Source organism: Chanos chanos, chromosome 4 (assembly GCF_902362185.1).
Source record: "Chanos chanos chromosome 4, fChaCha1.1, whole genome shotgun sequence".
Taxonomy (NCBI): Eukaryota; Metazoa; Chordata; class Actinopteri; order Gonorynchiformes; family Chanidae; genus Chanos; species Chanos chanos.
Window position 1 is genome coordinate 592501 of NC_044498.1, and position 16165 is coordinate 608665.

Consider the following 16165-nt stretch of genomic DNA (forward strand, 5'->3'; position numbering starts at 1 on the left):
AATCAGCCCAGCCCAGCCCAGCCAAGCTTCACTTTCACCTACACTGCTCACTCTGTGTCTGTGTGTGTGTGTGTGTGTGTGTGTGTGTGTTAGTGTGTCAGAGCGAAGCAGGTCCATGCACAGTCTAGCCAATGTGCAGACTACTGTACAGCAGCATGATCCTGAACAGGTAGTCTGAACACTGGGATGACGGAGCAGGAGACAGTTCCATCCCTCTCTCTCTCTCTTTCTTTTCTTTTTTTTCCCCTTGCTTTCTCTGTCCCTCTCTGCCCAACCCGCAGACCTGCAGGAGGAGTTTGCAGATGGCAAATAAACAAGATTAAAATAGTCTCCATTTCTCTACTTCTCCTCTCTGCCTCTCTCTCTGGCCATCACGAGTGGAAGAGGAGATCCAGAGACGGGGTCCCGCGCTCTGGAGGTCCGCTCTCAGTTTGTCCTTTTCCTGTCCTGGGTTTTGTCCTGTCCCCGGTTAGCGTTTCGTGGTGTTTTCCGCCTGGTGTGGAGTATCCAGCCTTGACGTGGCACTTTCGCTCCCACAAACCAGAATCTGGCAGTACATGTAGAGAAGGCATATCAAAAAAAAAGAGTAGAAGAGAGAGGGAGGGACCGGCAGGCCATATAAGGGTCGATGGGACCCTTGAGGAACGGACTCTGGACTGGTCTGCTCTTTCTCGACCTCTTTTCCCCATCTCTCAGTTTCTCTGTCTCTTTCTCTCATCTGGATCTCCGCTAGGAGTTCTTCACTTGTGTTTTCTCTCCTATCTCTTAGTCTTTTCTCCACTCTCTGTCTTTCTCTAAACTGGCCTGTCCCCTCTCGCTCTCGCTCTCTCTCTCTCTCTCTGTCTAAAGCGTTACCAGATGTTGTATTCTTAACGCCAGTCCTTCATATTTGACTTTTTTTCTGTCTCTGAAAACTCAGGCAGGAAGTGGGCCCCTCTGGAATGAAAAAAGGGAAAGTTTTAGAAGGAAAAAGAGGGGGTGGGGGGAGGGAGCTCAGAATGAGAGTATTCCTCTAATTCTCCACCCACAATTGTATTTACTCTTACTATTACTCTGACTGCATTTACTCTTACTGTTACTCTGACTGCATTTACTCTTACTATTACTCTGACTGTATTTACTCTTACTGTTACTCTGACTGCATTTACTCTTACTGTTACTCTGACTGCATTTACTCTTACTGTTACTCTGACTGCATTTACTCTTACTGTTACTCTGACTGTATTTACTCTTACTATTACTCTGACTGTATTTACTCTTACTATCACTCTGACTGTGTTTACTCTTACTATCACTCTGACTGCATTTACTCTTACTGTTACTCTGACTGCATTTACTCTTACTATCACTCTGACTGCATTTACTCTTACTGTTACTCTGACTGCATTTACTCTCACTATTACTCTGACTGTATTTACTCTTACTGTTACTCTGACTGCATTTACTCTCACTATTACTCTGACTGCATTTACTCTTACTATTACTCTGACTGTATTTACTCTTACTATTACTCTGCCTGCATTTACTCTTACTGTTACTCTGACTGTATTTACTCTCACTATTACTCTGACTGTATTTACTCTTACTGTTACTCTGACTGCATTTACTCTCACTATTACTCTGACTGCATTTACTCTCACTATTACTCTGCCTGTATTTACTCTTACTGTTACTCTGACTGTATTTACTCTTACTATCACTCTGACTGCATTTACTCTCACTATTACTCTGACTGTATTTACTCTTACTATTACTCTGACTGTATTTACTCTTACTATTACTCTGACTGTATTTACTCTTACTATCACTCTGACTGCATTTACTCTCACTATTACTCTGACTGTATTTACTCTTACTGTTACTCTGACTGCATTTACTCTCACTATTACTCTGACTGCATTTACTCTCACTATTACTCTGACTGCATTTACTCTCACTACTACTCTGACTGTATTTACTCTCACTGTTACTCTGACTGCATTTACTCTTACTGTTACTCTGACTGCATTTACTCTTACTATTACTCTGCCTGCATTTACTCTTACTGTTACTCTGACTGCATTTACTCTTACTATTACTCTGCCTGCATGTACATAGTCTTTCCTCTCCTCTCATAGCTCTGACCTCGCTCTCTGTCAGCCCACTGTCTTTCCTTCTATCCTCTCCCCTCACTCCTCCACTGTCTTTCCCTCTATCCTCTCCCCTCACTCCTCCACTGTCTTTCCCTCTATCCTCTCCCCTCACTCCTCCACTGTCTTTCCCTCTATCCTCTCCCCTCACTCCTCCACTGTCTTTCCCTCTATCCTCTCCCCTCACTCCTCTTTGTCCTCTCCCTCTGCTCCTCTTTCTCCTCACTACATTTTCTCCTCTCTCCCCTTGCTCCTGTGTCCCCGCTCACTCTGCTCTGCCCCTGCTTCATTACTTGCGGTGTAATGGAACCCATTTCCTGAGACCCTTTTCCCTCCTAAACGAGGGGTTGGGGGGGGGGTTGTGTTTTAGGGCTTCACTCAGAATGATGATTTCCACATGTGGGACTATTCCCTCTTTCATTCTGTCTTTATTTCAATCCCCCTTTTTACCAGCCTCAATCCATTCGCTTCCTGAAGTCACTTTTCCCCACAACATCCTCGCTTCACTGCAAGTCTGCTCACACACACACACACACACACTCAGAGTTCAAACATATTCCACACAGAAAGAGAGGGTTGAGACCTGGTTCAGTATGTAGGGGCTGTATCTGATGTATGAGAATCAGGCAGATTGAGTGGTGATGCTCTTCATTACCACACAGCGGATAGGTATATATATATATATATATATATACACATTGATTATATTTAGATGTTATGGTATATATTTGGTTTGCTTTTGCTTTTGGTTCATATAATGTAGCATGAAAGGTATAATCGATATAAATTCTAACATTGTCCAGCCAGTATGAGGGTTAAACACATGCATTATTTGCACAGTCCCATATTGTCCCCCTCGGGGACAGTAAAGACTATCCAATCCAATCCAGTCAGACTGATTTTCCCATCCTCCTGATGGTCCATTCATATTTCTGTTAAAGGTCATTACAGTCTCACTCTGTCTCCTTACATTCTAACTGTGTTGTTACAGTCTTTCATTGCAGTCTAACTCTGTGTCATTACAGTCTAACTCTGTGTCATTACAGTCTAACTCTGTGCCGTTACAGTCAAACTGTGTTATTACAGTCAAACTGTGCCATTACAGTCAAACTCTGTGTCTTTACAGTCAAACTGCATCATTACAGTCAGACTCTGTGTCATTACAGTCAAACTGTGCCATTACAGTCAAACTCTGTGTCTTTACAGTCAAACTGCATCATTACAGTCAAACTCTGTGTCATTACAGTCAAACTGTGTCATTACAGTCAAACTCTGTCATTACAGTCAAACTGTGTCATTACAGTCAAACTCTGTGTCTTTACAGTCAAACTGCATCATTACAGTCAAACTCTGTGTCATTACAGTCAAACTCTGTGTCATTACAGTCTAACTGTCTTATTCCAGTCATGCTGTGTTAAATTACAGTTTTACTCTATTACTGCAGTCTAACTGTGTGTCATTACAGTCAAACTCTGTGTCATTACAGTCAAACTGTGTCATTACAGTCAAACTGTGTCATTACAGTCAAACTGCATCATTACAGTCAAACTCTGTGTCATTACAGTCTGTCTTATTCCAGTCATGCTGTGTTAAATTACAGTTTTACTGCATCACTGCAGTCTAACTGTGTGTCATTACAGTCAAACTCTGTGTCATTACAGTGTAACTGTCTTATTCCAGTCATGCTGTGTTAAATTACAGTTTTACTGCATCACTGCAGTCTAACTGTGTGTCATTACAGTCTAACTCTGTGTCATTACAGTGTAACTGTGTTATCACCAGTACACAGTTTGTTAAAGGATGAGGTGGGATGCAAAATGACCAAAATGTATCCCCCTTGTTAACCTGCCACGGCCCTACATACTCTATAGAGTAGTGTCAGTGACTATTGGGCCATCCCTCCAACAAATCGCCTACTGGTTATTACAGTCTTACTGCATTATTAAAGTCCAACTGCTTTTTTACAGTCTTACTGTGTGTCATTACAATGTAACTGTGTGACATTACAGTCTGTGTCATTACAATGTAACTGTCATTACAGTCTTACTGCGTCATTAGAGTGTAACTATGTTATTAGTCTCACTGCATCATTAGAGTATTATTTTATCATTGATTCTTCTTCTTATTTTTATTGTTGTTAGTAGTTTTTTGTTGGCTTAGTGTAGTTTAGTGTAGTTTGCTTAGTTCTGTTTAGTTTGTAGTTCAGTTTGTTTGAGTCTATAGTTATGAATGTCAATAATCCACTGTCACCAGAATCAGAATAATCACCTTGCTATACAGAAAAGAAGAGAATAGAATAGAGATACAGCAAGGTTTGGTGTTTAATGACTCTCTGATTAAATCCATTCTTTGTGAAAAACTGAACACAGACAGATATAGTGAGATTCTTAAGATCCTAGTGAACTTTGACCTCCTCCTGACTCTGTCATTGCCATGTGCACATCCATACAGGAGAAGGAGAAGAAGTACATGCTGCCTCTGGACAACCTGAAGGTCCGGGACGTGGAGAAAAGTTTCATGTCCAGCAAACATGCTTTCGCCATCTTCAACACTGAGCAGAGGTCAGAGTTCCTGCCGCTCACTCACACAGTTCAGCCTGAGGCTCTGGGCTGGAGACATAGTTAGTTACAGACAAACCGCACTGGACTGACTCCACAGCTCAGCCCAGACAACGCAATAGGAGAATGTGCTTGGCAGTTATGCAGAGGGGCCGCACACCCGCCCCCACCACACACACACACACACACACACACACACACTCACACTCATCAGCAACTCTCTCTCTCTCTGTCACACACACACACACACACACACTCTAGTATAGCCGATACAAATACATGCTTTCACATATACAGACACACGCACACACACTCTCCACCCCATTACACAATGTTTGGATTATTAGCACCCCCCATTCCATTTCTCTGCCTGCCAGGGGTTTTATGGTTGTTTCCTTCAATGGGATCTATGCTCAGATCACTGTACCTTTTATCTTAATGAGAGTTCTCACACACGCTTATATACACACACACACACATACATACACAATCCACTTTTAAATCTTGGAGCCTAGACTTTACATTGCTTTGTTCGAAAATCTGTGAAGTAACTCCCCTTACACTTTTAAACATGTGTTGAATGTGTCATTTTTTGGGCGCTGTATGTGTGCGGAGAGACCACCTCTCTCTGTAAACAGTGTTGACATCATAAACAAAAAGGGGGTGCAGTAGGACACACTGACACATTCTTGGCTAGTTTCTCTTTCTTCTCTACTTTCCTCTCCCTTTTTCTATTTCTCTTTTTCCCGCTCTCACTCCTCCCCAAATCATTCCTCCCCTCTGCTCTCACTCTTTCTTACTTTCTTTCCCTTGCTCTCCCTTTCTGTCCCTTTCTCTCCTTTCTGTCCATGCCAATTGCACACATTCTTTCCTAGTATGCACAGCTTCTTTTGAGTGTCTGGGATTGATTAACTGCTTAATTAGAGAGTACACACGCATATACAGTCACACACACACTCACACACACACACTCTTATAAACACACCAGCTCTTACTATCCACATTTTCACACACAGTCCCATCCAGTCAGTCTCATCAACAAGTCACGCATGCATGTGCGTGTGCGCGCACACACACACACACACACACACACACACACACACTGATAGTTACACTGATAGCTAACTTCTTGTAAAGTTCCTAAATGTTAGTACAGTGAGTCAGCCGCTTTCACTTTGCTTAACGTCATTTTTCACATATGTGGGCGTACACACACACACACACACACACACACACACACAATTCTTTTTATTATTCATACGGTACCATACTCACAAAGCAGGGTTTTTGTGGTGTCTGTGTGTGTCAAAGATATCTCAGGTTTGGATTAGTGTAAGGATAAAGGTTTTTGTGTGTGTGTGTGCACGTGTGCACACACATGCACTTGACCCTCAAGTTAATTAGTCAACTTAGTTTGTGGAGCTGTTATTGTTGCCAGACAAAGTAAACAGATGTAGATGCAGAAACAGCATAGTGCTGCACAGTCTATAACTGCTCTAACACTGCACAGTCTATTACTGCTCTAACACTGCACAGTCTATTACTGCTCTAACACTGCACAGTCTATTACTGCTCTAACACTGCACAGCCTATTACTGCTCTAACACTGCACAGCCTATAACTGCTCTAACACTGCACAGTCTATTACTGCTCTAACACTGCACAGCCTATTACTGCTCTAACACTGCACAGCCTATTACTGCTCTAACACTGCACAGTCTATTACTGCTCTAACACTGCACAGCCTATAACTGCTCTAACACTGCACAGTCTATAACTGCTCTAACACTGCACAGTCTATTACTGCTCTAACACTGCACAGCCTATAACTGCTCTAACACTGCACAGTCTATTACTGCTCTAACACTGCACAGTCTATAACTGCTCTAACACTGCACAGTCTATAACTGCTCTAACACTGCACAGTCTATAACTGCTCTAACACTGCACAGCCTATAACTGCTCTAACACTGCACAGTCTATAACTGCTGTAACACTGCACAGCCTATAACTGCTCTAACACTGCACAGTCTATAACTGCTCTAACACTGCACAGCCTATAACTGCTCTAACACTGCACAGTCTATAACTGCTCTAACACTGCACAGTCTATTACTGCTCTAACACTGCACAGTCTATAACTGCTCTAACACTGCACAGTCTATTACTGCTCTAACACTGCACAGCCTATAACTGCTCTAACACTGCACAGTCTATAACTGCTCTAACACTGCACAGTCTATTACTGCTCTAACACTGCACAGTCTATAACTGCTCTAACACTGCACAGTCTATTACTGCTCTAACACTGCACAGTCTATAACTGCTCTAACACTGCACAGCCTATAACTGCTCTAACACTGCACAGTCTATTACTGCTCTAACACTGCACAGCCTATAACTGCTCTAACACTGCACAGTCTATAACTGCTCTAACACTGCACAGTCTATAACTGCTCTAACACTGCACAGCCTATAACTGCTCTAACACTGCACAGTCTATTACTGCTCTAACACTGCACAGTCTATAACTGCTCTAACACTGCACAGCCTATAACTGCTCTAACACTGCACAGTCTATAACTGCTCTAACACTGCACAGTCTATTACTGCTCTAACACTGCACAGTCTATAACTGCTCTAACACTGCACAGCCTATAACTGCTCTAACACTGCACAGTCTATTACTGCTCTAACACTGCACAGTCTATTACTGCTCTAACACTGCACAGTCTATTACTGCTCTAACACTGCACAGTCTATAACTGCTCTAACACTGCACAGCCTATAACTGCTCTAACACTGCACAGTCTATTACTGCTCTAACACTGCACAGTCTATTACTGCTCTAACACTGCACAGTCTATTACTGCTCTAACACTGCACAGCCTATAACTGCTCTAACACTGCACAGTCTATAACTGCTCTAACACTGCACAGCCTATTACTGCTCTAACACTGCACAGTCTATTACTGCTCTAACACTGCACAGTCTATTACTGCTCTAACACTGCACAGTCTATTACTGCTCTAACACTGCACAGTCTATTACTGCTCTAACACTGCACAGTCTATTACTGCTCTAACACTGCACAGCCTATAACTGCTCTAACACTGCACAGCCTATAACTGCTCTAACACTGCACAGTCTATAACTGCTCTAACACTGCACAGCCTATAACTGCTCTAACACTGCACAGTCTATAACTGCTCTAACACTGCAGTCTATAACTGCTCTAACACTGCACAGTCTATAACTGCTCTAACACTGCACAGTCTATTACTGCTCTAACACTGCACAGCACAGAAAAGAATGGGCAAAAAAGAAGGAAAGGAAAGAAACAACAGACCAATTAGAGGGAATGTGGAACAGATGGAGTGAGTTGGCCCCAAGATTCCTGCCTCTGTGTGTGTGTGTGTGTATTGGGGCAGGGGTGTAGGCACAAGAAAAGAGGGAGAGATGAGATGGAAGAAATAAAGTGAGAAAACTAGACTGTGTGTGTGTATGTGTGTGTGTGTGTGCCTTGGCCATTGACAGGATATTGATGTTGCTATAGGAACGTGTATAAAGACTACAGGCATTTGGAGCTGGCCTGTGACACTCAGGAGGAGGTGGACAGCTGGAAGGCCTCTCTCTTGCGTGCTGGAGTTTACCCTGAGAAAACCACAGTAAGGAGTGTTCCCTAACCCTAACCCTAACTCCGATCCAAAAGCAGCCGAGCCCACATGAGCAGTGCTGATCTCCTCACTCTTACTGTGGAGCTGCTCAGTCTCCTACTGCGTGTTTGCCCTCGCCTGTTTTACCCTAACCCATATCCTGCTCTTCTCACCTCCTCTATGCCTCCACTTACAGTTTCCTCCTCCTTACCTGTCCTTTTACCGCCCTCATTCTCCTCCCCATCTGCCTCTCTGTGATTGCTCCCAGTCTCCCCTGCTCCTCTCTGTGCTCAGCCCTGTGGACTGTCCTTCTCCTGCTCAGCTCCTTGCCTGGGTCTGGATGAGAGGGGAGCTGCATTCCTGAGCACTTGTGTCACTGTGTGGAGGATCAGAGAGAGGAGGAGCCCACAACTGTGTTTCTTTTCCTTCTCTCTCTGTCTTTCTCTCTCTCTCTGTCTCTCTCTCTCTCTCTCTCTCTCTCTCTCTCTCTCTCTCTCTCTGGTTTCGTGGCGGTTACTGAGTGATGGCCTGGTTCACTATTGATTTATTATGACAGAATCTAACCACACCTCTGTAGACAGAGTGCATGCTCTCCTCTCTCTCACACACACACACGCTCTTTCTCTCTCATGTTTACTAATGCCCTGTTGCTGTTATACCTCTCTCTTCATTAATGTATGGCTGATTAATCTGTGCGTGCTTCCTGTTCCCTTCCGTCCTCTTCATCACGCTCTCGTCCCCTCTGACAGACGGACGGAGAAGGTACCAGTCAGTCGGACAACTTCTCCATGGACCCTCAGTTGGAGCGTCAGGTTGAGACCATCCGTAACCTGGTGGATTCCTACATGAGCATTGTTTATAAGAGCGTTAGAGATCTAATGCCCAAGACCATCATGCACCTATTGATCAACGAGGTCAGTGTGAGGGCACAGGGCCTGCTCTGCCCTCTGACCCTCAGTCCTGATCTTAAAGGAGAATTCACTTATTTATCAAATGAATTCACACACCCTCAGTCCTGATCTCAGATGAAAATCATCTGATACTGTAATGGGCCTAGAATAAAAGTTAATGTCGTTTCTCTCTGTTCAGTCGTTGCGGCCAGTCCTCAGATTGATTGCCGCCACCCTCGTTCTGTCTGTCCGTCTCTCAGGTGAAGGAGTTCATTCACTCGGAGCTGCTGGCTCAGCTCTACTCCACAGGGGATCAGATGGCTCTGATGGATGAGTCTCCTGAGCAGGCCCAGCGCAGAGAGGAGGTGCTGCGTACCCATGCTGCCCTCAAACAAGCGCTGGCCATTATCTCCGACATCTCCACCACCACCACCTCCACCTCTCTGCCGCCCCCTGTAGACAGCTCCTGGCTACTGCCAGCCTCCGCCGCGGCGCGCAGGTACTGCCCGCGTGCTCCGCTGACGTCATTGTAACGCTAATGAACACGCGTACTCTCACCCTCTGATGCCTGAGTGCAACATCCCGTTTCCCTCCCTCTCTCTCTCTCTCTCTCTCTCTCTCTCTCATGTCACTCTCTCTCACACTGTTTTTAACAGGGCTCCTCCTGCCCCTGCTGCGCCAGCCCGTGGACCTGCTCCACCTGCTCCACACCCCATCCCTCGATCTGGCCCCCCTGGACCTGTTCTTAACAGTTCGGACACTCCTCCAGCGCCCAGTCGCCCAAACCGAGCCCCCCCCAGCATTCCCCGGTGAGTCAACATACACACCCGTTTCATCTGGGGGCGGGGCAGTTAGACACGCCTGTTTCATCTGAGGGCGGGGCAACAAGACATACCTGTCCCATCTGAGGGCAGGGCAGTTGGACACACCTGTTTCATCTGAGGGCGGGGCAATTAGACACACCTGTTTCATCTGAGGGCGGGGCCATTTGACACATCTTTAGAGCTCTTTCAGGTATTTTACAAGAATCTACAATGTGACCAGTTAAATGTTATGAAAACAAAGTGAATTTTTAATGAATGTGAAAATCAGACAGTAGATGGAACAGATGCTGTGTCTAATATTCTGCAGTTTGATGCTCTGTATTTCCTGTTCGCAGATGTAGGGGGGGCTTCCTCTCTGATACTTTGCTGCCTGTATAAAAGAGTTTACCTTCAGTCTATTTGCAGGTTTTAGTGTTTGTAAGCCTTGCAAACACATTAAACACAGTTTGTATTGGCTGAACCATTTTTAGCACGTAAGCAAACGTAATACATGTAGTAAACAGCACCAACACACTCACACAGCTTTCTCTCTTAAACACACACACACACACACTCACACAGCTTTCTCTCTTAAACACACACACACACACTCACACACACACTCACACAGCTTTCTCTCTTAAACACACACACACATACTCACACACACACTCACACAGCTTTCTCTCTTAAACACACACACACATACTCACACACACACTCACACAGCTTTCTCTCTTAAACACACACACACATACTCACACACACACACACTCACACACACACTCACACAGCTTTCTCTCTTAAACACACACACACATACTCACACACACACACACACTCACACAGCTTTCTCTCTTAAACACACACACACATACTCACACACACACACACACTCACACACACACTCACACAGCTTTCTCTCTTAAACACACACACACATACTCACACACACACACACACACTCACACAGCTTTCTCTCTTAAACACACACACACATACTCACACACACACACACACTCACACAGCTTTCTCTCTTAAACACACACACACATACTCACACACACACTCACACAGCTTTCTCTCTTAAACACACACACACATACTCACACACACACTCACAGAGCTTTCTCTCTTAAACACACACACACACACACACTCACACACACACACACACACACAGCTTTCTCTCTTAAACACACACACACATACTCACACACACACACACACTCACACACACACTCACACAGCTTTCTCTCTTAAACACACACATACATACTCACACACACACTCACACAGCTTTCTCTCTTAAACACACACACACATACTCACACACACACTCACACAGCTTTCTCTCTTAAACACACACACACATACTCACACACACACACACACTCACACACACACTCACACAGCTTTCTCTCTTAAACACACACACACATACTCACACACACACACACTCACACAGCTTTCTCTCTTAAACACACACACACATACTCACACACACACTCACAGAGCTTTCTCTCTTAAACACACACACACACACACACTCACACACACACACACACACACACAGCTTTCTCTCTTAAACACACACACACATACTCACACACACACACACAGCTTTCTCTCTTAAACACACACACACATACTCACACACACACACACACTCACACACGCAAGACAGAGTCTATATGAGCTTGGTGGGGTCATGAGTGTTCCCCAGCATTCACTACACACTCACTCTCTGTTTCACACCATCTTCAGTGGGGGGGCAGTTGTGAGGAGACAGAGTAAATGACGGCTGCTCATGGATGTAACAGTTCCTGTGTTACTGTGTGTGAATGGTTCCTGAGGCTATTGGCATAGCAGCTCTCTGCTATAGAAAGTTACAGAACTCTTATGGTAATTCACTAAAATAAATGTTTGCATTTTACCAACAGCCCTCACTTCTCTTCTCCTTTCCTCTCCCTCTTTTGGCCTTTTGGTCTTTTCTCTGCCTCATTTCCCCTGTATTGTGAAACTGCTCCTTTTGGACCTCTTCCCCTACTGACACTGGCGATTTCTTCTCTGCCCCACTCTCTCCCTGACTCCACCGCTTAGCCTGATAGCATCAGTTCCCTGTGCATTATATCATCCTCTCTCTGTCTGATTGTCCTCAGCTGGGTTAAGGCTTCATCTCAGACCCTCTGTCCCTGCACACTGCAAATCCTCCTGTTCTCTCTCAGTCCACTGCAAATCCTCCTGTTCTCTCTCAGTCCACTGCAAATCCTCCTGTTCTCTCTCAGTCCACTGCAAATCCTCCTGTTCTCTCTCAGTCCACTGCGAATCCTCCTGTTCTCTCTCAGTCCACTGCAAATCCTCCTGTTCTCTCTCAGTCCACTGCAAATCCTCCTGTTCTCTCTCAGTCCACTGCAAATCCTCCTGTTCTCTCTCAGTCCACTGCAAATCCTCCTGTTCTCTCTCAGTCCACTGCGAATCCTCCTGTTCTCTCTCAGTCCACTGCGAATCCTCCTGTTCTCTCTCAGTCCACTGCAAATCCTCCTGTTCTCTCTCAGTCCACTGCAAATCCTCCTGTTCTCTCTCAGTCCACTGCGAATCCTCCTGTTCTCTCTCAGTCCACTGCGAATCCTCCTGTTCTCTCTCAGTCCACTGCGAATCCTCCTGTTCTCTCTCAGTCCACTGCAAATCCTCCTGTTCTCTCTCAGTCCACTGCAAATCCTCCTGTTCTCTCTCAGTCCACTGCGAATCCTCCTGTTCTCTCTCAGTCCACTGCAAATCCTCCTGTTCTCTCTCAGTCCACTGCAAATCCTCCTGTTCTCTCTCAGTCCACTGCAAATCCTCCTGTTCTCTCTCTCACTTTCTCTCATTTCCCCCCTCTACATCCCTGCTATTCCACGGCCTGGAGATCTGATGTTTCTCCTCTTGGCTTGTTTTTCTTTTTTTTTTTTTCCTCTTCTTTCTTTCATTCTTTCTGTCTGCAAAACCACAGCCCTGCCATCACCGCAGCACAGGAAAAATAAAATCCCCTTTCTCCCCTCTCCGAAATCCCATCCTCTGCCAGCTCCGACACCGAGCCAGATTCCTCTGAATCCACAGGGATGTTTCCTGGAGTAGCACTCACACACTCCCACACACACTCAACCTCTCACAGATACAATCTCTCCTCTGTTATATGCATTAATAAAAACAGACAGCGGTGCTCTGTCTCTCTGCCCCTCCCAGCACAGCCATTCTCAATGACTGACACAGCACTCTCCCAAACCCTCATTTGTCAAAGTGTCTCTCTCAAATGAAATGAGCCAGGTTTGTAATGTTAACGTTGACTTCTCTGGTGTGTGTTGAAAATAAGGACCAGTGTCCTGTTAACATATTGCATACACTCAATGTTTGTGTGTGTATTTCTGAGATTTTTATAACAGTTGATTCATATTAGAATGAAGCAGTGCATTTAAAGAAGTGTCTGACACCTTTTGTCTCTATGTGTGTGTGATACAGGAGACAGCCACCAGCAGTGCCCTCTCGACAGCCACACTGAGCCCTGCTCAGAGCTGCCCCCTACTGGACATCAGCGTCAGCACAGCCTGCTGACATAAAACTGCCTTTTCCCCCGCGCTGCGGCTGGGCTCAGACCTTTCCCATCTGCGCTCCCTGGCCATGGGAACGCCCTGTCTGTGGACCTCTGTTGGTCTGTGGTTAGACTGGGGGACATATATCGCTGGTCACTGGTCATCTCAGCACCATCTAGGCTCATCTGCCACACTCTGGTCATTTCTACAGTGTTCAGTTCAGACTGTAGTCCCATCAGGCAGCCACACTCCCAGTCTGCACATACTATATGTCATTGTCTGTTAACTGCCTCTGTCTGGTCATGCTCTGTGTGTGCGTGTGTGAGAGAGAGAGAGAGAGAATGATTTAAATACAGTGGTCCTGCCAGGCTAAATAAATAAGTCTTTAGATTTCGTAAAGCATTGTGTCATTCACTGAATTCGGTTTGTTTCCAGTCATGGGCCGTATTCTCTGCAGCTGCTGTTGTGTAAAACATCCGCATAAGAAATAAGGCCATTTATCGCCCGATACCGGTTTTGTACAAGCTAACGATTTAGGGACATAATTGGAGCATTGGCAACTCGGGCAACGGGTTATGGACAGAATATAATGAGCTTCCGGTTTATAAAAACGTACTTTGTTCTGAGCTTTCCAACAGAAAAATGATCACCAAGACCCTTTTTACGTTTGTACCCAAAACCGAGGCATCGCCATGTCGACGGACCGTTAAAACATGGCTCAGGGAGGAAGAGTTACTTTTGCGAAGCATTTTGCTTTACGCCGATTTCAAGAAATCTATTGGAAAGTTTAGCGGTCTTCGACTTGTTCATATAAACTTTTTAGACACAACAATTATTTAACAGTTGTAAATAATTATTCTTACTTCCTGTGCGGGCGCAGTGTTACAGAACAGTGGTATTATGACAGCATTGTCGGTGGTGAGCCTGAGCCTGAGCGTTCCGATACTGTCAAACTGAGCGACCGGCGGGAACGCTACACCATGGAGCACAGGAACGTCTCCTCCGACAGCTCACGGGCGAACACTGTGCGGCCTCTGCGCCGTCAAGGCGAAGCCAAGGTAAAACAGACTGATCCTAGAATAGGCCCATCATAACGAATGGCAAGGTCGCTTACTTACAAAGTGCTTTAGGAAGATAAGAGACAATGTCTGTTGGTTGTAAATCTAAAGCGACTGGCGATATCTCAACGGTTGCCACCTCGTCAGTGTGAATCTACCTCAATTTTGTATACCGTCACAATCAAAATCGCACTATCTACATCATGTGGCAAATCGTTTCTTACGGAGAGTAAAAACCAATGTCCAAAATTAATTACGATAATACAAAAATAATTTATTATCCAAAGACATCTACAACAATCTTATTAATATTACTACAATATACATGTATACTGAATATATAATTAAACACTTTATGTGAATAGCGTCTGAATCCTGGTTCAGCGTTGTTCATATTTAAAGTAGATCATTTGTTAAGTGAGTCGTCCATAGGTTTTTCATACTGGTCCCTGAGTTTTTGGATGGCAAAAAGCACTCTACGCTCGTCTGAGAAGACTTCTCTTAAAGCAATAAGAGGTTAAAACATAAAACTATCTGGCTGTGCAGATTATAAGGGATTAGCCGATCCTCAGGCTCCCACCATCACTGCAGAAATCGGGATAGGTCCTCTCTGATCTCCGCCTCGTCCCAGGGCCCGTGGATGTTGTCTTTATGCCTCTGTAGGCGCAACAGCAGCAGAGGGCACAGAAAGATTAATGTCATTAGGGCCACAGAGAGAAGGAAAGCTCCTCCAGGCCACAGGGTGGCTAGACCGCTTACCCCACCCACACACACCAGCCCAGCCGCCCCAGGGAAGCTCCACTCAGCCCACTCCCTGAGGCGATGCAGAAGACAGGGCCAGAGAGCAAACACCAGAAGGGCACAGGTGAGCATGGTGAAGGTGTGCAGGGCGCCGGGCAGGCGCGATGCCAGGCAGACGGAACCGAAAAGGGCAGCATTCAGAGACAGGCTCCCAGGCGGGCTGGGTTGAGCATAGGGAAATGACACCAAGTGTGCCAGGAACATCAGTGCTGACATAGCGTACACTGTGTCTGTGCTCACAGACTCCGTCAGGGTCTTTAAAATGGGGGAGAACCCGAAAGTGAAAGCCAGGAAGATGGCTGCGCTCTGGAGATCTGTCAGACGTGTGCGCGCCTGACTGCTGGTTCTTCCCAGGGCTTCATACAGTCCATACCCCAGAAAGGCACACCCAAGGCTAGCCCAGAGCAGAGTGGATGGAAGCAGTTCTCCCAGCTCCATATATGACCACAGCGTGACGAAAACAGCAACGCAGGACACCTGCTGAGCCACGAGCCCAGCCTCGCGCACCACCGGCCAGTAACAGTACTGACGTACGCGGATGTTCCGCTGTAACTCCTCCAAGAAACGCCGGTCAACATAGTTATCGGGAAACGGCTGTCGCACATATAGCGCTTTTCTCCACGGAACCGCTGGATTGGCTCCTGGATCGCTGTCCGCCCCCATCACCTGAGGAATGACAAGAGAGCCGTCATTCATGTGC

General features: G+C 45.6%; 2 protein-coding genes across 2 annotated transcripts in view; one reads left to right on the top strand and one right to left on the bottom strand.

Annotated features, from left to right (window-relative positions):
• dnm3a (dynamin 3a) overlaps positions 1-13667 on the top strand; it is a 42587-nt gene extending 28920 nt beyond the window's left edge. The window contains exons 17-22 of the mRNA XM_030771088.1: positions 4581-4690; positions 8245-8356; positions 9094-9258; positions 9495-9733; positions 9891-10043; positions 13536-13667. Of these exons, the coding sequence (XP_030626948.1) occupies positions 4581-4690; positions 8245-8356; positions 9094-9258; positions 9495-9733; positions 9891-10043; positions 13536-13575 (819 nt within the window). The 3' untranslated portion in view covers positions 13576-13667. The remainder of the gene's footprint in view (positions 1-4580; positions 4691-8244; positions 8357-9093; positions 9259-9494; positions 9734-9890; positions 10044-13535) is intronic.
• A 1527-nt stretch (positions 13668-15194) lies between these two features.
• pigc (phosphatidylinositol glycan anchor biosynthesis, class C) lies at positions 15195-16128 on the bottom strand. Its single transcript, XM_030772816.1, has one exon. It carries the CDS (start codon positions 16126-16128, stop codon positions 15247-15249), a length of 882 nt encoding a protein of 293 aa, XP_030628676.1. The 3' UTR covers positions 15195-15246.
• Positions 16129-16165: the final 37 nt, after the last annotated feature.